The 23922-nt window shown below is 35.0% G+C and overlaps 1 protein-coding gene and 1 long non-coding RNA gene across 3 annotated transcripts; one reads left to right on the top strand and one right to left on the bottom strand.

Annotated features, from left to right (window-relative positions):
* The first annotated feature begins 472 nt into the window (after nucleotides 1-472).
* On the top strand, nucleotides 473-22474 carry Dh31 (diuretic hormone class 2). Of its 2 annotated transcripts, none has more exons than XM_018005034.2 (5): nucleotides 473-616; nucleotides 700-804; nucleotides 19964-20073; nucleotides 21012-21134; nucleotides 21229-22474. In XM_018005034.2, exons 3-5 carry the CDS (start codon nucleotides 19982-19984, stop codon nucleotides 21362-21364), a joined length of 351 nt encoding a protein of 116 aa, XP_017860523.1. In that variant the 5' UTR covers nucleotides 473-616; nucleotides 700-804; nucleotides 19964-19981; the 3' UTR covers nucleotides 21365-22474. The 2 variants fall into 2 exon arrangements, with proteins under 2 accessions (XP_017860523.1, XP_017860522.1); XM_018005033.2 differs by having other exon boundaries at nucleotides 19964-20076; nucleotides 21229-22473.
* On the bottom strand, nucleotides 13863-14578 carry LOC149269961 (uncharacterized). The gene is made up of 2 exons (XR_016269209.1): nucleotides 14487-14578; nucleotides 13863-14402 (listed from the first exon to the last, which is right to left on the bottom strand). It is a non-coding gene; the product is annotated as an uncharacterized LOC149269961 (long non-coding RNA).
* Nucleotides 22475-23922: the final 1448 nt, after the last annotated feature.

Genomic DNA, 23922 nt, shown 5'->3' on the forward strand with positions numbered 1-23922 from the left:
CATTTTGTAGTGCGAGGAGCCAAGGATTTATATGCATATTAGATTTTAGCTGACGGCTGCCAAATATATGTGCAACTAATTGAAAATAATCTGTGGCTGATTAGAGTGATTCGATGATTAGCTGATAAGATCGCGTGACACACTGTGTGTGAGGCGAGCGCTAATTGTGCGTAATTGCTGTCTGATAAACCGCTAAAATAACGCACTCTGCTAAATACCCGTGGCTCTGGCCGCGTACCACGTGTTGCACATTGCTCATACGACGTGTGGTCCAACAATGACTGCGCATAATCTTGCATGGGCAACATCAATGTCGTGGGCGTTCGTTTGGTTACTCGTGCCGACGCTATTTACCTGAAAGAACATACGCACATACACACACACATGCACACACACGTATACAGATGTATTCATTGCGTTGAAATCTTTCGAATCCTCGTCCACTTTGATACGAACTCTGGAGGCACGAACTGAACAAACGACTCGTATAAATCGAGTGCGCCTTGGCAGCCGATTTTCACTTACGTTTCAGTTCCAAAGCGGTGCAGTTATCGGAGCAGCGGAAAGTCCTGAGCGACAGCAGCAACAGCAGCAGCAGTGGAAGCAGCTAGCGACGGTGAATTCAAATCAGAAATTCTAGTTCAAAAACATTTTCAAAGTGCTTCACAGTTTTTAATGAATTTTTCTTGTTTTGTGCAGTTCTTGAAATTTCATAAAAAACTTGCTAAAATCTGACAATTAAGCAGAGTCTGCAAAGACAAAATTAAATCAAATTTCTATCAATTTATTCGTTTGAAAAGAAGGGTAAGTGAGATTTTTAAAAATAAAATTAGCGAATGTGCTGTTTGGAATAAATATTTTAAATTACAAAAAGAGTTTAATTCAGTAAAATGCAAATGTTACATACATTCATTAAAATTTGTCTTTTAATTTTAGGGATAGGGGAAAAATATTCTAGAAATTTTATTTTTACTTTTGGAAGGCTGTATCCTCTATACAAATTGTTTTAGTGCTTCATGAGAAACTGTGCCTAGATTCTGGTTCTAAACAATTATTAACGTTGTTCTTTTTGAAATTGATTAAAGCTCTATTTCAAATATTCTATTAGATTTATTTAATATTTTTAAACCATTTCTCAATACCTTAAACTACACCTGTTTATCTAAGAAAGTTGTTTGAATAAATTTAATATTATTGTGATAAATAGGAACATCAGATGCAATATAGCTCCTGCTACAGCCTTTATACATATATGTATATGCAGTCAGTACTTATTTGAAATCATTTATATTTTCCTCCATCATTAAATGGGACTTTAGAAATATTTCAGAAAACAAAATCATAAAATCAAAATAATTAATAATTACCGTTATTTCAAATACGATAAAAAGGCCCTTTTAATCATCTAATTATTGCACATGAAATTGAATATAACATTGGATATTCAATTAGATGATAGCTCGTTTCTGTCGTTCTATTAAAAATACAAATTAGATATAAAACAGCAAAAATACATTTTTAAAGTAATTCGCTTTTTGCTACTGTGACTGTCAAAGGAATTCGACTGCTTTACTCAGACCCCGTTGGCTGTGCCACACAATTCATGGCCAAAGATAGCTAAATTCCTTAAACTTAATGTTTTTCGATTCGCCAAGAGCTTAAAAAAACACATAATTTACAATTTATCTGTATCAGAGACCAACAGTGCAACATTACACTTGAAAAATTTTGTAATGCTTCTTACTGTAACAGTGTTAAAGTTGTTATTTGTTCAGTTCCTATATATCTATAAGTATTCCAGGTCAAGCCTAGATACAAATAAAAGCAATCCACATGTAAACTCAGCTTTGCTGTGCAGCCTTTAAGATGTGAATCCATATCTCTTCGGAGGTTGAACTTCAAATAAAAAGTACGCTGCAATACAGTAGCCTTTGAATGTCCACGTCCTTCTAGATAACAGTCTTTACAAGTTAACTTAACTTGTAACAAATCTTACAATTTAATAAGACCGAGTGACATTCATGATGTATACATATGTTGAGAGCATTAAATCTTTGGCTTTAGACAGCCGCACAGCCAGTAAAGGCTCCATTTATGATGAGTGCCAATGAGGCCAAAAGAGTATATTGGCTCTGCAAGCGAGTTAAAGTTGGTAATACAAATTATAATATTAGATACCTACAGAGACATACTCAAATATATATTTTTAATTTTATAAAATTTCTCTTTATTTGCATAGTTAAATATCTCCTATTGTAATCACATCTATCTATATCACAGGGATTGTTTAATGAACTGAAAATTGCATATGTAAATATACAGACAGAGCTAAAGATTAAATTCCCGACATATGGCAAAGGCGTATGGTATTTGAGCTTCTGCTTTCCAGAAAGGCGTAATAAACCTCTTTGGAATTTAGCTTGCAACTGTCCTAAGCTCTTGCCAGTCACACGGACTCACACGTGGTCCTTTGGCCCTTCCTGGATGTGTGCTCGGCTAAGGACATTTTGTTCTCACATTGCCTTTTTGCCAAATTCGTTCATGCGACCCTTTTAATATCGCAAAAATCTTTTACTGAATATTGCGAAATTAAGGTAGATTTTGTACCTTTATTATTTTATACTTTGGCAAAAGGCCGGGCAAAAGGAAAAGTCTTCGGGATTATCGTGCAAACTGCAAGCTCCAATAAGCGACATCTTCCAAAGTGAACGAAATGTGGCTTTTAAATTTATATTATAGAGCTTAAGAATGATAAAAGAAAAATATTCGCTTCTGTTAAAATTGAAACTAAGCCGCTGATGCCATTTTTGGTGCGCATTTGAGCAACATTTTCTCCTGCTACTATTAATATAAGCACAAATCGCATTTAGTTGAATTTCTTATGTTGCTGCTCAGCGATTCGCATCAGTGAATTTGGCACTAAAACTCTGGTTGCAATATCAGTTTGTATGTCTTTTTGATGTTAAATGTGGGCGTTCCGTTATAATAAAAAAATCATTTGAATCAGCCCCGAGCAAACATGAAGTATAGTTGCTCATTTTAAGGAAAATAGTATTTTAATAAATAGTATTCAAGTATATTATAATCCTTGATATAAATTTATAAACTCGTTAAAACTTGTTTGCATATTATATATCAAGTTTTATTTGATTTAATTTATTGCATCAATATCAGATTTAAGATTTTTTTTTTATATACATATATATATTTTTTATAAATAAATAAACAAAATTAACAAGTAATCAAAAAATATTCAATAGTATAGGTGCTCTATGTGTGCTAATGTAGCAAATACTCCACAATAAATTAAATAGCATTTACTTGACGCTTTCCAAATATTCTACAACACAAATTGTAATTTACTTTTAGCTTCCCTCAGCTTTTGAAATGTCCAAAATATTAAAGCTATTCATGCACCGCGTATCGTAATATTGATCCGAATAAACATATTTTTATAGTGAATAGTATTTCCTATTCAGATAATGCTTATATTTTTCTTTATACCCTGAACTGAAAATGGGAAATCAGGGTGTATTGCTTTTATATATGTATATATTCGTCATTCATTTAATATTACATATAATGATATTTTAAAGTTAAATAAGGACATAAAATCCACACAAGCATAGAGTGTACTACTCTTGATAGAGTAAGCTTCAATTGAATTAAATGTTATAAGTACTTAGGGAAGAGGAGTAAGAGATTGGCAAGTCGAATATGAGGGAGCCCTAAATAAAATAAAATACTATATTTCATAAAATAAATACTTTCTTAGAATTTGCATCAGAGTTTAAGTAATAATTGTTTTAGCTGTTTTAAGTTGCTTATAATGCAAATTTAATACAGATTCTAATAATTCTAATTCTTGTTGTATTAAATATATAAATAAATAAATTTTTCAACTTTAATTTATTTAATTTTATATTATTGATGTAAATATACAAACATTAAAAAGATTCCAAAAATTGATCCAATTTATGTAGACTTAATTTCAAACTCTAAAAACCAAAATTGATTATATTTAAAACATCAGTCAACTTATTAAATGTTATATTATTAATTATATATTAAAAAAGTTAGAAATATTCACTTAAAAGATTGAAGCAATTCCACATATTAAATTTATGTCTTCCCAGCGGCTATAGAGACAAATGTTTCATAAACATTTAAGATAATTTATTTGTAAAATTGACCATGTTCTGACCACGCTTATGCGCACAGGTGTCCATTCGTACAGAGCTGGAAATCAAAAACTATTTACGACGCCCGGCCACGCCTCCAGTTATTTTTTTGCGGCTGTGAATGGTGACAAACTGTTGGTTTTTTCTTGTGCCAGCCTAATTTTGTTTTCTTTAAATTTACAATGAATAAACATCAGTAAGACCTCAGATGGAAGGAAAGCAGTGCGCGTAACGGCGAAAATATTGAGTTTACTGGATTTCAGTTTGGCTCCCTCTCTGCGTGTGGCTTGGCTGAGTGCGAGCCTGTCCAGAATGTGAAAAAAGAAAGGAAAGGAAAACAAGAGGAACATAATACAGGGCATCTGCTTTTCATCGCAAACTTTTTCGCTTTCAATTAGTTCATAAAAAAGTTTTACTTTTGCATTTTAAGGCATACCTGAACACCAATTAAAATACATTTATGACGCTCAAGTTAAACGGTCAGCTGTAAGAGCCCGTAAAAACTACTACTCAAGACCCGGCACTGTAGTATCCCTCGTTCTTTTTTTCGGCAACTTAATTGCTAGCCTTTCTGTTTTATTATATTTTTTGTTGGGGCGTTTGTTCTTTTCATTAAATTTACATATTTTTATTAATTAAATTGTTTACGCAATGTTTACCCGCAGAAACTTGGACGAGCGGCACTTGATGTTGCCGCTTTTTGGGTTGCACACACACAGACACACACACTCTTAGACACCCACACACACATGTTCTTGAATTACCATAGAGCTAAAAGTTCTAAACATTTTGTTTCCCAATTCGAGCTCTGCTGCAACTGTCGCAAATTAAACATTTCTCTAGTTATTTGTCCGTCCGCCGGACTTTCTCGAGTCAAGAGAGAATTGCAAAATTATAATTTTTTACGCACACCATGAACTCATTATGATTTACCCGTGGATGTCATTAAATTTCGAGTGGCGCCGAGCATTGCGCCATATTATATTATTATGGATATTGTGATGATTATTATTATTATTCTGGACCATGGAATATGCCATAGACTTTTGCTCATTCGAATTGGCCACGAAATTTGAATAAAAAAATGTTTATGTCTAATTGGATTGTTTTTGCGGATTATGGGTTAATGCCTATGAACGGCGTTACGGGTATATTATTTATGGACTACCAAGCGGGACCTGATTTGCTTAGGTGAGTTAGCAAACCAAGAAGTATATAAGGAATGGGTATAAAAATAAAAGACTTTTTCTTATAATTTATTTGTATATTCTAATAAAAGTACTAAAATTAACATGATCAATTTCTTGATTTTAGATTATAATTTCAGTTAAGTTCTTAGGAATTGTAACGCCATCACCAGCATATTCGAAATGCTGAATCATAAATCTAATCTAACTTATTTGTAGAAAATTCATGTTATTTTTAAAATTGACAATTTTATGCCTTTGGGCAGATAATATTTGCTTTAAGTTTGAAATGTAAATATGATAAAACATTTTCTCAAATTTCTATGATATTGTTTAGAATTTTACATGTCTTTTTCTGTAAACACAAAGTTTTTTAGAAACAGATATATTGTACGTACAAGAAAGACAAAAATATTTAGCGTTCTTGAAACATATTTATTACAAAATGCAAACTTTGTCATACGCAAACAATTTGAAGGCCATTGAGCAAATAAACCAACGAGAGACACATAAAGACGACTTTAACGCCTTCGTCGGAGGCCAATTGAGGAGCAGAGGACGCTCCTTGGGAGACGAAGAACTGCATGCCATTGGCATTTTCCCAGTAGTAAAGAAATGCTTATGAAAATGCAACATAAAATATTTTTTAAATGCGTATAAATATTATGTGAGGAGGCAGGCGTGAAGGCATTCAAATGAAGCCAAGAACGAAGATGTAATGCCTTTCTATATAAGCGTGTTTCACTACTAACATGGTGTTAATAGCTAAATGTATACTTATTGTATTAAAAGTCTGATTTATTATTTGTAATCGATGTAGAAATCTGTTGGGGAAAGACATGTTTGAATACATAATAGTGGAGCAAAAATAAAACTTTAACATTGATCAACATTTCTGGCTGGAACTAAATTTGGAATGTAAAGCACAGCATATAAAATGAACGGATCTTTACTTTCATTTTAAGCTTTAAACTGAGTTTTTAAGTGACCGTTGATCGTATAAACTTCAAAGCTATAAAGTATTCAGCTTTAATAAAGTATTATTACAAATCATCAAAATTCGACAATAAATAACTAAAAACTCTTTACGCTCGTCTTACGCTCTTTTAACGAACATCGTTTAGGGAGCGATACGATTGACGCTCGCACAATGAGACTAAGTACGTGAGCCAATACATCCAGCAATCTATGCAAATGGTCTTCATATTTATATTTACATGCACACACCCATTCACGTACGAAATTGAAGTGCTCAGCGAGCACAACCTTCGCATACATATCTATACATACAAATATACTTTTTGTATCATAATACTAATCCAAAAGGTCAGGGAGAATCCAGAGCGGATGACGAACGAGCCGGTTGATGATCCGACGTAAAAGGTGCTCTTTGAGTTTTTTTTTATCAGAGTGTGAGTGAAAGAGGTGATTTCATATCATCCATATTTTGAATAAAAATTTTATATAGATATCCCTTCAATTCGAAGCACTTTTTTATGAAAATATATACAAGAATATTAGGTAGCGGAGAACTTTCTAAATATTTATTAAAAACAAACAAAAAATAATTTAGCACGTACTTAATCCACCACAATTACTGAGAAACCATAAAAAGTTGTATTTGTTATTTTTGTAAATATTGATTTGCTGGCTTTGCAGTTATTAACAGCCGTATTTATTTATGGGCAACTGCCCATCATATAGATATACTTATATAGACATATATCTATCCAACGTTTAGAAGTTTCAGTAATTTGTCATTATTTCATGGCAAGGCAAAACCAATTTATTTGCTCTGATTTTATGATATCCGCTATAATCAATTTCCAGATAAGTTTTATTGGATTTACCGTAGAACTTATGAATCGAGATATATAGAGGTTATTGAGTCAGTTCTACTACAGTAAACAATGCATTCCATATAGTAAATAGTATTTGATTAGAGATAACCAGAGCAATTCAAGTTCAGCATATTTTGACGAAAATATTTATTAGTTAATTATTAGTAATCATATAATAATAAAACTATGACGTGTTTCATAATTACGATTATTTGAATAACAAACTGGTTTCCTTTTGAAAATAGGATATCTTTTGAGCACTCAAGCCAAACAATTTGAGGAGTTGAGGACAACTTTCCACATAGAATTTTGTTTACTGTAGCACTGATAATTATAGATCATTTCGATGTATATACGTATATATATATCACAAGAAAATAAATTTTCTCTCTCATTAGGCACAACCCACATAAAGAACAGATACTTACTTATTGAAACAAGAGCAAATATTTAATGCTAATGGAAAATATTTGCAAAATGAAATGCTGCAACTTCATAAATTTGCAATTTGATATTAGAAAGGTGACACGCACGTACTTGGGTACTTGGGCAATTGGCATTTTAATTTAAATGCCGATCATAAATGTTGAAATATTTTGAATGAAACGAATTTATTACAAAATGCAAACTTTGTCATACGCAAACAATTTGGAATCCTTTAAGCAAACAAAACGAAGACTGCATAAGGCCGACCTCATTCACAGGAAGGAGGGGCGATGTCGTCAAATGGGGGATGAGAGTCAAGTGAATGCATACATGTCTTATCACTGGAGTAGGTTGGCATTCTCCTTGGCTCCGGCAAAGAATTGTAACATAAAATACTTTTTAAATGCGGATAAATATTTGCAAAAAGGAAGCATTAAGGCGCTTGGGTAAAATTAAATATCGTTGCTATGCCCCAGTGCATGCAGCAGGAATCGAACAATGTTCAAGTGCTCCACTTTGGGGCAACATGCGCATATTTTAAAAGGGAATAGATTTCAACTCGTGTGCCAGCTTAGTTGAAGTCAATCTCGATTAACTTTATTCAATAACCAAAACTCAATAATTCGGGCAACTTGCATGAACAGCCTTTGTAGTCTCTGTAGCTATTTTCCAGTTCTATCAGCAACAATGATTTAGTTTGCATGACATTTGCCAGAGATTCAACTTAATGTGAATAAAGGGGAATTGAGCAGAAGATTTATATTGCTAGAAAGAAAATGATGAAGCTTTGCTGTGCTTTGTGGAAAACATTGAAAATGATTATTTAAATGAGGATGCAATTTTTACAACTAAATTTAAGATAATAATGACAATAAAGATAATAAGTTCTGTTTAATCTAGCTATCGTATGTTGAATATTTCCTTATACTTTTTGCCATCAATTATGTATTCTCTCTCTATTTTCTACTTTAATCTATCTTTCAAGCTGTCAGCGGCTATCTACATATATATTAGCGCATTCTAATCTCAGACTTGCTACAGTTCAAATTTGAATTTAAAACATCCGCATATTCCGTCCAGAGAAATTTGTATTCGTATTAATCCTATAAATTATACTCAGCTTAACATCGAAATCCGCAACCCGAGCCGAAAGCAGACGAGTCAAGGACTCGGGTTTCGGCTTTTGTTGTCAGCAGCTGACTCTGCTGTGTCATAAAATACGAGTCTCGGCATTCTCTGTGGCGCTATTAGCAGAAACATTCGTGCAGCCATTTAAATGACGACTCATAGCATAACAGCTAGAAGAGGTGAGTGAGTGTTAGCCAGAGGAGACAGTATTGCAGATACCCTGTAAGCAGTGTCGAGTTGTGGCCACAGACTCATCGTCACCGTAAACACAGTCAGTGCTCCAAGTTCCAGGGACTGCAATAGTACTCAATATGAAATCTGTAATCTGAAAATGGGTTCAGGGTATAAAAAACAAGCGATTGATTTTCAAATTTTACTGTCCAGTTTTAAAAACAGAAAATTCCTAGGTATAGAAATAGTAATTCTATTGTTAAAATCAATATTTAATATAATATAATATTCCTGGCTAAATTATATAATATACATAGTAGCAATATTATAAACAAGAAAGCCAAGAAATACCAATTCTATTATTAAAATTAAAGCAAATATAATATAAATATCAATACTATCAAAGCAAAATCAGCATAGATTTCTAGTTTATAAACTGCAAATGCCTATTCAAAATCAGTAATTAAACGTTGCAGCTTTCATGTTGAAATATATCTAACTTTGCTGTTCAATTGGTAAACAAAGTATATAAATTACATAGTCCTTGAGCCTTGCGGTGTTTACAAAGTTGGAAAATATCCAACACAATGTATAAATGTATGTATAGATGTGTGTGTGTGTGTGTGTGTGAGATGCCGGTAGGTCGGTATCGTAAAAGCGAACACAAAGGTCGTTTAATAGAAAAACATTTACATTTGCAGCCGCAATGTCAGAGTGCAAAAAAGTTGCCCACTCGATATTCAAATAAACTGAGCTGACTGAAGAAAGGGTTTCTATTTGATTTGGCAAAAGTTGTGTTAACAATACTCGGAAAACATAAACAAACAAATGTCAATTGTGAATGTGGCAGCGGCACATACAGCAGCTCGACCGACAACAATTGAGACCTAGTCAGGGAATTGAAACTGCGGCTGACATTGCGAACGGCAGTTGAACTCGACTCGGATCTCTAATGGCAATTTAATGAAGCCAGCGTGAGAGAGGGGGGAGAGTGAGAGAGATTGAGATAGAAGGGGAGAGATGGGGAGCGGAGTGACATACACATTACCATCGATATGTGCTCGCGATTTACATGATGGCAAAGTATTCGAGGCAAGGCAACCCAAGCCACATGCAACAATTATACAAAGTGCCGCAGCAGAGGCCGTAGGTGCAACGCACAGTGGAACGTGCTCATTTTCCTCATAACTTTTGAGCCAAGCAGGACACATATTTTAAAGGTCCAAATGGCATATGATTGAGGCAATAAATATTATAGAGGCGATTTTCCTTTACGCGTCTATAAAAATCACTCGCGAGCACTTGGGGGAAAGAAGATGCAGTCGACCAAAATTAAAAATGTTTATTAAAATTAGAGGTTTCCTAAAAATAATAGATCCTAAATTTATAATTATGTAATTTTGCTGGAAAAGAACCAAGGATACCAAATTAACATAGATTTAACAAAATACAATTCACAAATGGGAAAATTGTTCATATTTCTTCGCTTATTTTTATGCAATTTAAATGCATATAATATAATTTAGTTTAATTTAATTTTATTTAATTTGTTTAATTTAATTTTATATAATGTTAATGTTAATTTGATTAATTAAATGATAAATTTTTTCTATAACAACGCTTTAAATTAATATATTTTCAATTTAATTTAAGTATGACTGACCGTTTGGTTAATTATCTGTCAAATAGCATCAAAAAATTTTAAAAATAGATTTTTCAATCCTTTTCTGATTTTTGCCATGTTTTGCCGGCCGAGGCCCACTGTGCTTTGGGTCGGCTGAAAAACTTTGCCTAGCATATTTTGTGCTTGCTCCCAAAAGCATAGTTGGCCCATTATTTAAATATTTTGCACTTTTGTTTTGCCCAGTGACGCAGTTGAGAGCGCTTAGCACATGTGGGTTTCTTTCCTTCATCTGTGACGTACGCAAAACTTTATCAGCGTCAGAACAGAAAAGTATTTTCAAAGCCTAAATATGCTGCATAGCTAGCCAAACTGTTGGCAAATGCGAAAAGGAGTCAATTGCAGCTGGGATTCTACAACATTCGATCCGATGGTCCATATTGGGAGTAGAATCTTCAAAGGCTTGGCCACAATTCAAACCGAATTCAAGAATTCAAATCACCTGCGGCTAATTCACGAGATGCTCACTTTAAATAAATAAATAAACAATTCGAGAGGGAAATCCCAGTGGATGAGGCCATGGCCAATACCTGTTGGATTGGCCGCAATTTGCGATTTTCTGCGCGCTGAACACCTTTGTGCAATTATTTTAATCTGTGTCGGACATTTCTCGCATAATTTTCCATCATTTTGATGCGGAGGCGACTCGCAAAGGTGCAGGAGGCGCTACGAAAATCTAAATAAAAGTATTAGTTGGGTCGCAATGAATTTTTAAGTTAATGTAAAGAGCGCCCAGGTACATAGCTGCTGCTCACATTGACGACGGTTCAATCCGTATCTCAAGACAAAACCAAAACCAAAACCCCAAAACTCCCAACTTTTCCATAATGTTTTTTTTTTTTTTTTTTTTTTGTGTGGCCCAAACCGAGTCCCAGAAGTTGCTTTTGTCGGCTCAACGCTCGTCCTGTTGCGTGCGATGCTTTTAGCTTCAAACGTTAAATGTTTGTGCGTCCTGCTTAACATTGTCTTGTGGCACGTCGTGCACTGCTCCCTCCCGACTCCTGCTGCCCCTCTTCGTCAAGGATGCGGCATGTGCTTTAGGACAACAATTTCTTTTTGTTTTGGCATTTGAGCAGCGCGTGCTCTTCCAATGATGACGTCGTCTTTCGTTTTTCTAGTCGCTGCCGCAGTTCGTTATTTCGTTGTTCCTTGTTCGTTGTTCGCTCTCTAAGAGGTACCTTAGGTCTCGTCCTCGTCCTTGTCCTCGTCGTAACGTTCTCTTGTATGCTAAGAACTTCTATTCCCCAGGGCTGGATCCCAGTTTCGGGAGCTACATTAGAGGTTGTAATTACTTGACGTCAGTTTTTTTTGCTTTTTTGTCTTCTCCTAAGTGCGCAAGTAAAAGTAAAAGCCTTCAGAGTCCAATTCGTTAGTAAGGAATTAAGAATTATTCAAACGGAAGCCAGATAACTTTGCTTTTATTTTATTTATTACTTTGCAACATTTGAATTAATTATAATGAAGATTAATTAAGATAAACTAGATGATAATTATACAATTATGAAATGTTTTATATGAATAATTATTGTAATAGTAAGACCTGCTAAATAATAATAATGTAATATAATATTGAAAAAATATATATATGTATAGTACAAAAAAAAAAAAAAGTAAATAAATAAAGTCAAAATAAATAAATAAAAATTAATTGATTAAAAGTATTAAAATGTGAAATAAAAAAATTATAATAATTTAAAAATATATTTAATAAAAACCTTATAAATCAATAAAATAAATAATAAATTATAATAATAAATAAATAAATAAAATTAAAATTATATTTAAATTAAATGTATAAAAACGTTCAAAATTGTAGTCAAAAGTAAATAAAATTCAATTGTCGACTAATTCTCTATTTATATAAATATCAACATTAAAATTTTTAACAAATTGAAGTTATACATATACGCAAAAAATATTTAATTGTTGAAGAACTTCAGTATCAATATTCTTAAATTTGATTTCGTTTTCTTAAGTATATAAGTTGACATTTGACTTACATAAGAATCTATTAGTTGACTATGCATTACCTTTACAGTGGAACGCCTGAGGACCTTGGGATTTCAGTAATCTTCAATTCAGATATTCTGAGAAGTGCTTAGAAATATTTATGGTTCATAGTTGAGTTCACTTAAGTGAGCCTTGAAGGTATAATCAGTTGGGATTATAAGTATTTTCATAAATTTTTTTTAAGTTTTACTATAGCAACTTTAGATGCTGTACTACTTTAATTATTTCAATTAGCTTTTACGGCAAACACAAATGGACTTCCTAGGGATTATGTATATTCGTTGTAGCCCCAAGTTAATTTAACTGTATGCAATATGAAAGTTTTATGAACACGTTGTTCGTATGAAAGCTGTATAATGTAAACGGACATGGTTTATCTGGAAATGTATGCGACTGCGACATTGAAGTCGTGGCCGTCTTTTTCTACCTTTTACACACGCCTGCACACGTTATACTAACCTTTTAACTTTAATGTCCAGCAAGAAGTTTCTTGGGAAGTTTTGCAGAATTTTGTGATTTGGGGAGTTTACGTGAGAGCTGCGGTTGCTTCACTTCCGCATGCCAAAAGTTGCCAAATGAAAATTGTAAAATATTGAAACTATTTCATACTATGCTAATAATAGTATTTAGAGTAATTTTCTTTATATAGTGACTGACTCTGTCTGCTGTCAATGAAAACAAAATGAATGCGGTCTGGCAGAGTCGCGCAATCGACAGTCGAAACTGATTGGCAGAGCAAATCACAAATCTGGGCAAATAAAATGGTTGGATTAGCGACTTCTGTCGTTTCGCCAAGACGAATGCGAATGCGAATGAGAATGCGAATGAGAATCGGAATCAATCTTACTGTTGCCATTGCTTGAACGCTGAACGACTTGTTTGCTTAATTTGACAAACGAAATAATTTGATAAATATCTAAATGGCAGCGCACAGACACAGCAGGAGGCGGGCTTCGGGCTTCGGGCTTCGGGCAGCAGTCTGACAGGCCACCCATCGGCGTCTTTGTAGCTAATTCAATAAGCATCCAATTACAACGCGGCAAGCGGCAGCTTGACAGCTTCTCTGCGCCCTTCTCTCTCGCCTGGCAACCCGTGCCGTACGCAATTTTCATTTGGCATTATGAAAATTTAATGCAAAAACTAGAGTGCTGGCACTCGTGTAGGTAATTTTCGTAATTATTGCTGGCTTTCTGCGATTTGGCCTATATATTAAAGCCAATTCAGAACTACGAGTATATAGAGAATTCAAATCAAAGCAGCACAATCACGTGCAGCTTTCGTTTATTTTCCCCTTTGGAGTCAGTCAGAGAGTCGGAGCTAGCCAGAGACCAGCTAGCAGCAATTGAATGACCCAAATTCAATTTCAGACTTGTGACCCAAGTCCACGTCGGCGCCGAGCCCCAGCCCGAGGTATATAAAATCATAAGTACGTTTTCAGTTACCAGCACAGCAGGTGACCAACCACATTCACATCTACATCCACATCCACATCCACGTCCATATCCACATCTATGTCCACATTGGAACAGCATAGTGAAACGGGTCGAGGTGTTGACCATAATCAACGCAATGCAATTTCAATGTCTGCGTCTCCAGTTTCACTTTGGCCAGAACAAACCGCACCCAAGGCACACTGTCAAGGACTCTGATGGGGCTGGTCTGCAGCTTAATTTCTATTTTTATATTCTGTTTACTATGTCCAGAGGAGTATATACGTTTTACGACTGTCTACTTTGAGAGCGAGCGCACCAGGTATTTTGTCAACGCTTTAGGGTTACTGAAATATAAACAAGAATTAAGAGCAAATGTTCATTAGACCTGCTTTATTAGAAGTGTTTACAGAGCACAAGTTGATCTATACCATATTGTCTATTCTTTGTTTATTTATACATATAACTGTTCTCTGTTCTTCTATAGATAAATAGGCAAATGTTCACTAGACCTGCTTTATTTGAAGTGTTTACAGAGCACAAGTTGATCTATACCATATTGTCTATTCTTTGTTTATTTATACATATAACTGTTAATGCTTCTCTGTTGTTCTATAGATAAATGTTAGTGACTCAGCTTATACAAATCTATTATGTTTTGAAGTTAAAAGTTCCTTTTTTTTCGGGGAGGAATAATAATACTTGATGGTTTTCTAAACAGTCGTACTTTCATTGTATATATTTAATTTTTAATTTAAAAGAAAAATACTAGAAAATAATTTAATGGGACTATTAGACTTTTCCTATTTATATAGAATACATGGGGATATCATATAGTAATTTTAAAGATAAGTGATGGCTTTTATGGGAATATATAGCAAAAGGAAACGCCTTTAAGTCCAAATAAGGCTCAAAGACTAAGACCAGATAATTTATTTGAGAATTTATTAAGTTTCAAATAAGAATATTTCAAATAAGAATTTAAAAATTACAGAAAATTCAGTTTAAAATATTTAATTAATATTTATTATAAAACTGAAAATATATGTTTATAGCATATAAAGTTTATTGATTTATAGCTAAGTGAACTTAATATTTCATACAAAATTATTACAAAATAATAACAAGTTGAAGGGTATTTAGTTTTCGTTATATCTGCAAATCGTAATATTTTCTTGTTTTTCCTTTCACCAAAGCAATTTACATGCACCACATACATATGTATGTGTGTATGGGTTAACGATGTTTGTTTTAATACAAGCAAAAGTTCTGGCACATGCTGGAAATTAAAGCAACACGGCGACACCTTTAGCCAAGTGGCACTGCAGGCTGTCAAGGCAGCAGCATGCGTGCAGGCCAAGTTATAATTATTCTTGAGCTTAAGTGACGGGAAAATTTGTGTTCAGCAAAACTATTTCCAGAAGCAACAAACAAGTTTTGCCATAAACTAACTATTAATTGTTTTTGGTAAATTTAAAGTCCAAAATTGATAGCTCGAACCCCAACTACAACTGTGCGTTAATCCTCCAAGTTTTAAATAGTTTAGTTCTTTAGTGAATTCCCGTACATACATATATTTCAATCTTCATATCAGTGTCAGGTGCAGTGCTGTATAATTTGTTTGTGTGTGATGTTTGAGAACACAAAAAAACAACGCTTCGGCGGTATTGAGGGATGAGATGAGATGAGCGGAGATGATCGTAAAAAAGTAAAAACATTAGAAATATGTCAATATGTTTTGAGACTCTCTGCTCTCAGAGTTTCATTGATTTAAAATCAATTGCAGCCCTAATATATTCTATTTAATCACTAAAATAAATTAAAAATCTCATTATGTGAGGGATCGTTAGCTAAAATATCCTATTTGAATATTGTATATTAATGTGAGGAATAGAACAAAATATGTAAAGCTCTTTTACAATCTAAATGATATATTTTCTATTATTATATTGCAATAAATTTGTTTAAAGTATATATAAGTATATATATACCTTTTGTTCAAGTATATCATTTTTTTTTTAAATAAAATTTTCACTTTTTGTTTAAGATAATTTATTTTTCAGCCTGTCAAGATTTTTAGTGTTTATTAATTCAGTGTAATTCGTTGTCAAGCTTAGCTGCGAGCGTCATTTGAGCCAACTATCAACTATCAGCTGCATTTTATAATTAATCGTCTGGCACTTGGCTGGCTCAGGGCATAAAATTCATGTGACTGAATCAGCGAATCACTCCAATGCGCGATAGCAAGGATAGCAAGGACCACTGCAGCAGCGCTGCGGCAGCTGAAGCAGAAGTTGCAGCCACTACACATTTCATTTCAGCCAAGTGTGAAGTCAGATGGCAGGCAGGCAGGCTAGCAGGAGTTGTGTGTGTGTGTGTGTGTGTGTGTGGGCCTGCAGCTTGCTGCGAACAAACATTATAAATATTTAGTTATTCGCAAATCGAGCGCAATAAGAATTGTGCACTGACCCCACAATTGTTGATTATCTGCTTATTTGTGCGCAAATATAATATTATATGTTTATTATTTTCGGATAATATTTTATTTTTTATTTGCATTCGTGCTAAGCCTTTAAGCCTCATCATATACAAATACAATCGAATGCTCGTGAACTGGCTCACGGTTGCTATCAGACCCAGGAGCAAACAAATCCATAGTCGTATATAGGAAAAAATAATCGAAATTTATGTGCGCTCTGCTTTACACTCCACTGAGCGGGGCAACTGCTGCAGGTACCCGGGGCGTATACGTCATATATGTGTGTATGTATGGATATATTTACGCACCACTCATTATAGCTGCGCAGGCGGCCATAAATCAAATGCGAAAATGATTGATAAACGGTTGGTCAGACAAACTCGCTCATTCATATGCCCATCGCATCACTGAGCAGTCGTCGCCTGGACAACAAATGCTCCAAGCCACAAGCCACAATCATACGCCTCGTGCTACCAATGAAATTTGAGAATGGCAACTAAACAACAGACACTGGTTGCTTTTAAAAAGCACATTCTCGGCTAATGGCATAGAGGAATCTAAGTTGGTACTTAGATACACTCAGTATTTTTTTACTACAAATTTTGAATTCCATAAAAACAAAATTTACCTTTATACTAACTATTCGATGCAAACTCAAGCAGAAATACCTATGATAGCTTTCTTCTTTTTGGTTGCTGATTATGCTTCTCTTCTTTTGTTTTATATAGTCTATGCATATATTGTTTATCTTTCTATCTATCTCCCATGGATTGGGATGAAAATGTTCACATTATCTTCTCCAGATCTTAACATAATTTAAAATATCAATCATGACTTTTACGGAATATGGAAAAGCAAAGTGGTATAGCAATGCAAAGATATGAAAATACTAGCTTCGGTAGATTTTGTTGAGCTACATTGGCTGCCTTATCATTCCATGAAGGACCGAATATATGAAGTTATCTAGAACAAATTATTCCTTAGCTTTAATAAAATATTTGAAAAATGTTGGCAAGTTTAAAGTGTAATTAAATTTTAGCGCCGGGTAGTCTATTTTATTTTTAAGAAAAATATTTATTTTTTTTTTTTTAAGTTTTTTTGTTTTACAATGTTTCAAAGTTTAAAGTTTCAAAGTTTATTGATTTACAAAAATAATTAACTAATACCTGATTTCAAATCTTCCCTGTACATAAGTTAACATACCCCATTCAGAGACTCGTAGGGTATAAAATGAAACAGAGATGGACGGAATTTGTCCGGAGCGGCGTAAAATCGGTTTATTACTTTATTTGTTAAAAGTGCGATGAGTGTCCATTCGTTTGCTTGATGTGCCCTAGTTCAGTTGAGCACTTTCCGCTTGTTGCTGCGGTTCGATAAGAGAACCCGAGGCTGGGAGACGGCACACAGCCAGCAACCTGTAGCTTTCCCCAGTCACAATCACTGTCACAGTAAAAGTCACACTCACTGTCACAGTCAAAGTCACAGTCAGAGTGAAGCGGCAAACGTTTGGGTCATAAAATGCAATCACATATTGATCTTATTGTGCGCGTATATGACTTCGTTTGGCTTTCCTTTGAAATGTTGGTCCAATTTATTTGATTTGGAATCAGCCTTTAAAACGGACTTAAGACTCGCAGCGAAACCCGCACATCTTCTTATCTCTAAATGGCAAATGGTCCTTTATGACCGAGCATTTCCTCGAACCAACCAGTTGAAACTTAAAGCGATTTCTCTTAATTCCCTTTGTAAATAACTTAAAGGTCTGCACAAAGCAATTGCCCCTCGTAATTGCCCACTCACGCATCGGGCACTTTTTTTGCACTTGACCTCTTGCTGGCTGCGTTCTCTGTCCAATGCACGAATTAATTAGTCTATGGTAGTTTGGCTGTGAGCTAATTCAATTAGTTGAAGATGTGAAGTAAATAAGTGGAATTCATTCCATTTCATGGCTGTCTTAAGCCCAGTCAAGTGCTTCTGTGCTTGGCGACAGCTCTTAATATTCACCTGTAGCTAAATATATTAAATTACATTTAATGCCTAATTATTAACTCTGAGTAAGTTTTCAATATAATTACGGGACATGCAAGAGCTAGTTTGGACAAATATATTAAATACAATTAATGTCAGTTCTGCAATGGAAATCATTTTGAAATATGATTATGCATATGCCCTTTCAGAGCTCGATTGTATATTTAGCTAAATTAGATTAAATATTTATATTTATAGTTTAATAATATTAAAGTTTGTTCTAATAATATTTGTTGTTATTTATATTATTATTTATATATATTTTTTTAAGCTTGTTAATATATACTAAATATAATAATTTATATTTAATGTAAGTTTAATGCTATCGGAATAAGCCTTAAATAATATTTTATGGTCTATGGCATACGCTATGCTTTTTAAGAGCCAGTTTATTCCGTATATCTGCTCTACTCTTTGCACCACTTCCTCTTGAACACCCACTGATATGCATATAAATAACTAAATAAATCATTTTCCAAGTTGGAATTGCTCAGATCCTTGGTACGTTGGATGCACGAATTATACGCAATTTATTTTATTTTGCTATTAAAAATGGCTCGGAACACATGCGATTGATTGCCTGCGATCCCCTCAGTTCAGTTTTGTTTAGTTCATCACACACATTGAAGGGCCTGTGGGATGACAAATATCGCCACGTCTATCAACGAGAGTGCACTTTGAATGTGCAAGTGTATGTGCACCTGTATGTGCATGTGCATGTGCCTGGGGGCACTTCCGGGCAAACGACCGAAGTGCCAAATGATTAAATGAGAGCCCACCTCAGAGTTGAATGCCAGAGTCATGCATCGGACATCGGACATCGGACATCGGTCATCCAGAGGCGGACAGGTGCAGTGAGCCAATTCAGTGTGCGGACTGAAGTGCGCTCCGCTGATGGGGGCGTTTTGCCTGGCCACTAATGTCAGGGAGTTGTCACAGAGCTGTAAAACTTTCGCAACTGTAAACATAACAGTGACAACAGCATTAGGGGCACGACTGGGACAGCCGACGACAGGAAGTGGGTGCAGAATGCAAAACTGAGGGGCCAAACGAGCCGAACGACTGGGCAGTAGCCAAATGGACAGGAAGTCAAGCCACGGGCAGGGCCGGGCAGGGGACAGGAGAGTGGACTTCTGCTTCGTTGAGTAGTTAATGAATCACCTAATGGGAAATGGTATACCTCGGACTTCCGCTTGTGGCCGACTATGACTGGCGGCTGTTCTGCCGATCGATTTTTAATTGTTGGGGCATATTGCTCATACGCAAGGTGGTTCATGAAAATGGGAGCTTAATTTTAAGTAGCTTAAACTAAAACACTCTATCAATCAGACCTCTGATAATTGATTTTCACACACTCTAAATCCCTCTCTTCTCATTCTCTCTCTCTCCCTCTATTTTCAGCAAATAAATCACAGCACAATGATGACAAACCGAATTGCGTTCGCTGCCTTGGCGTTGATGAGCATCTGCCTGCTGGCCATCTCGCGAACCGATGCAGCCCCCATGCCCAGGTAGTTGTAGAATAACCTTAGCTGTACGCCATTTATCTTTATCGCACACGAACTAATTAATTCCTGCCACTTAAGCTGCGAATTCTGAATATTGTATAAAAATATTTGCCAAAGCCAATTATCCGAGAGTGTTTAGAGAGCACGAGATGGGTGGTAGATGGGGAGAGGCCGAGGGAGGGAGAGAGTCGGTTGAGGGGAATTCAACTTGGGCAAGGCTAGCGGCAGCATAGAGAGCATTTTTGGCATCAGCCAAGAGCTGGCAAGCTGAGAGCTGAGAGCTGAGAGCTGAGATGATGATGCTAATTTCAACAACGCATATAGAAAACTGTATATGTATATGTATGCATGTGTGTCAGCGTGTATATATGTGTGGCTGCGCGTGTCCTTTGTCAATTGCACACTTTCCTTATTTATTTTTTTTGTTATCTTGGAGTTCCCCTTTGCATTAGCATTTTTAATATGCCTCGCAGCTCGTAGAAATTTTAATTAACTAAATGTAAACTCGTGCTGATGCGACACTTTAAGCTGCAAACATTGTATTTTCGTGTTTCAAACTCTCACTAAGACGACAGCTGAAGTGCACACACCTCTTGATAAGCTTAGAGTTCTTTCAACGAGGCGACTGCTCGAATGGAAAATTACATTCATTGACATTTCTCACACTCTCTCTCCACAGAGATATAGAGAGAGGGAGATGTAAAGTGAATGCTGACATTCGATTTCCATGCAAATGCCAGATACGCAACAAATGTAAATTACAAGGCAAAGTAATTAGGGAGCCTGATGGTTTAATTACTTTGCCAGGTCGGCTGGAACAGCTTTGATTTGGCATAGCATTGCATTAATTATTTATAGAAGCATCAGGGCAGCCTAATATGAGCATTTATAGAGACTTTAATAACTCGCTTCACTGACCCCCTCCTCCCCACAAAAAACAGTCAAAGCTCGAACGGCGGCTATGGCGGCTACAACGAACTCGAGGAGGTGCCCGACGACCTCTTGATGGAGTTGATGACGCGCTTCGGTCGCACCATAATACGAGCACGCAACGATCTGGAGAAGTAAGTATCCCATATATTCCCATGTATATAGTCCTAGCACTTCCGTTGTTATTCTATTCTTATGCTGTTCTTCCTTCCTCTTTCCCCTCGTTAGCTCGAAGCGCACGGTGGACTTTGGCTTGGCGCGCGGCTACTCGGGCACCCAGGAGGCAAAGCATCGCATGGGCCTGGCCGCGGCCAATTTTCCGGGTGGTCCTGGCCGGAGGCGACGATCTGAAACCGATGCTTAAATTGGGGCAACAACTACACGATAATCACGATAATCTCTTACTTCAAGCGAATTCTACAAACACGTTACAGGAAGTTACAAAAGCAAACTACAATTTCCATTGACTTTATGCAAATGTTGAATTTTTAGTCGTGTTCCGATTCGATTCGATTAAATTTCTATACAACAAACTATATATATATATATATATATATATATATATATATATATATATATATATATATATATACGGAAATATATATATTGGATTTACTATGTATAACTTACACTAACACTGTCTGCATAGCACAAAGAGTTTAAAATTTTCTTATATATACTATATATATGTATACCATACTGCAAATTGTTGCTACACTGTTGAAAGAGTTATTGCACCATCAAACTATAAATGTTAAGATCATGATCCTCTCTCGCTCTCTCGCTCGTCTAAATGTTCAAAAGCCAAAGAAAAATACCAACACAAAGAAGAGTATTAACAAATTTAAAAAGTAATCAAATATTTAGTAACAATTTAAGAACAAATAAAAAAATAAAAATTAAAAAAAAAATATATAAAACAAATGAACTGTAATGGAACTCGCGCAAAAAATCTTTTAATAGGTATGCCTTAGTATTAGCACACACACAAACATATATACATTTATAATATATACATATGTTATATGTGCACGTGTCTTGGCCCTTGAATCCAAAGCTAGTTCAAGCAAGTTTCCCACCTCAAAATTTGATTTGAATACGTGTAACAGTAGCTATTTAAATATTTTTGATTTTTTATTCTTTTCATTGGGAACTATTTCATACTATATTATATATGCATACATTACGGTTTGCTTTGTGCTTGAACACGCCTATCTGTGCCAAAATTCCATTCATTCTGAACTTTAAACTCTTTTAAAGGGATTTCCTGTAAATAATAATACGAATCACGCGTGCATATTTTGCTATATATACATCAAATATCTAACGAGATGCGCCTGCATATATACTTATATATAATATATATATATACGGAATATTGTGTCTATTATAAACATTAACATACATTAATATCGCAATGAACAAAATTAAATAAATTTACATTTAGAGAAACATCACAAAAGGGGTTTTATTTTAATATGAGATATCAGGGTATGTGTATTCCAGATCAGGGCATCAAGATGAGCTGATTTAGCTATGTCCGTCTGTTCGACCGTCAGCTGTAGCCTCATAAGTCGGCTTTCGAGGCTGCTGAAGTACCAGGCGAACAGAAATAACAAGTAGGATGAGAGAAACTCTAGTTATCATGAGAGTTGTTTAGCTACTACTCATCTCTCTTAGTTAACAGCACAGTAAAAGTACACTGTTACCAGCACTGTTAGTATGCAGAATTTTAGCATAATCATGTTAATTAACAGAATCGTGTTAAATAACAGTGGATGAACATGATCCTGTTAATGCTCTGTTAGGTAACATTTTCCACCCTACTACGCATTTCTGTTCGCCTGGTACTTCGGGCACTTAAGCAGGCATTTTGGCGAAGTACCAGGCGCATAGAAGTGATCCATAGGGCGAAAATGTTATTTAGCAGTATAGTAGCAGTGTAATGTTTACGAACTGTTATATAACAGCAACGTAACAGAATTATTTTAGCTAACATTTCTCTTCATCTGTTACCACAGCCATGGCCCCCTAAGTTATGCTACAATATTTTCTATTGTCCATCTATTGGCCGTTGGATTTTGAATCCAATTCTTTGCCAGCAAAGAGACCCTGTTAAATAAAAATTCAGTTTGATTATTGATAAAAATTATTTTTTTTTATTATTTATCGGCTTTTAAATTTACACAGTTTATACAACTACTATAACACATATAAATAATACTTTGCTTACCACTGATGGTTCATGACGAATACTGATTGGCGCACGCTCTCTGCCATTCAGCTCCAATCTAAATCCTCTTCTCCCAGAAGCGAAAACTGACCTATTGAAGTATATTGAAATATGCAAATCAAGGTTTTTCTTAATTGTTGCAGCCTTACTAATTACTAAAACATATTATAAAATTTAATTTTAGCTATGTTTATATGCTGTATGTTTATATGTTGTAATACATTAATAAGAGATTTCTTTAAGATTTCTCTTAAAATTGTTGCTTACAGATTTCTTGTTTATGCTTCTAGGCAATCGCTCTTCGCTTAAATTGGCGAAGCCTCTAAACTGTTATTGCTTTATTGTGCATTGTGCATGAGAGGGGAGTATATGCTCTTGCAAATAATAGAGGACTACCCATAGTCCAACTCTTGTAGTCGCATTTGCCTAATTCAGACCGGCAACAAATGTTCCACGGGGGAATAACAAAAGCGCAACAGCAGCGCAGTAAATACATGGAAGATTTATCTACAAATGCAATTGAATATGTTTGCTTACAGTCGAGTCCCACTCGAAACTGATGCACAGTACTTATAGCAACATGTGTGTGTAACGCAGATAAGGCCATTAGGTGAAGTAGATATTGGACTGCCCGACCTGGTAATTTGTTTGTACTCCCCTGGCATTTATTGCCACAAATCAATTACTCC

The sequence above is a fragment of the Drosophila arizonae genome, chromosome 3 (genome assembly GCF_054131065.1).
Source record: "Drosophila arizonae isolate 15081-1271.41 chromosome 3, UAZ_ARI_1.0, whole genome shotgun sequence".
In the NCBI taxonomy this organism is placed as follows: Eukaryota; Metazoa; Arthropoda; class Insecta; order Diptera; family Drosophilidae; genus Drosophila; species Drosophila arizonae.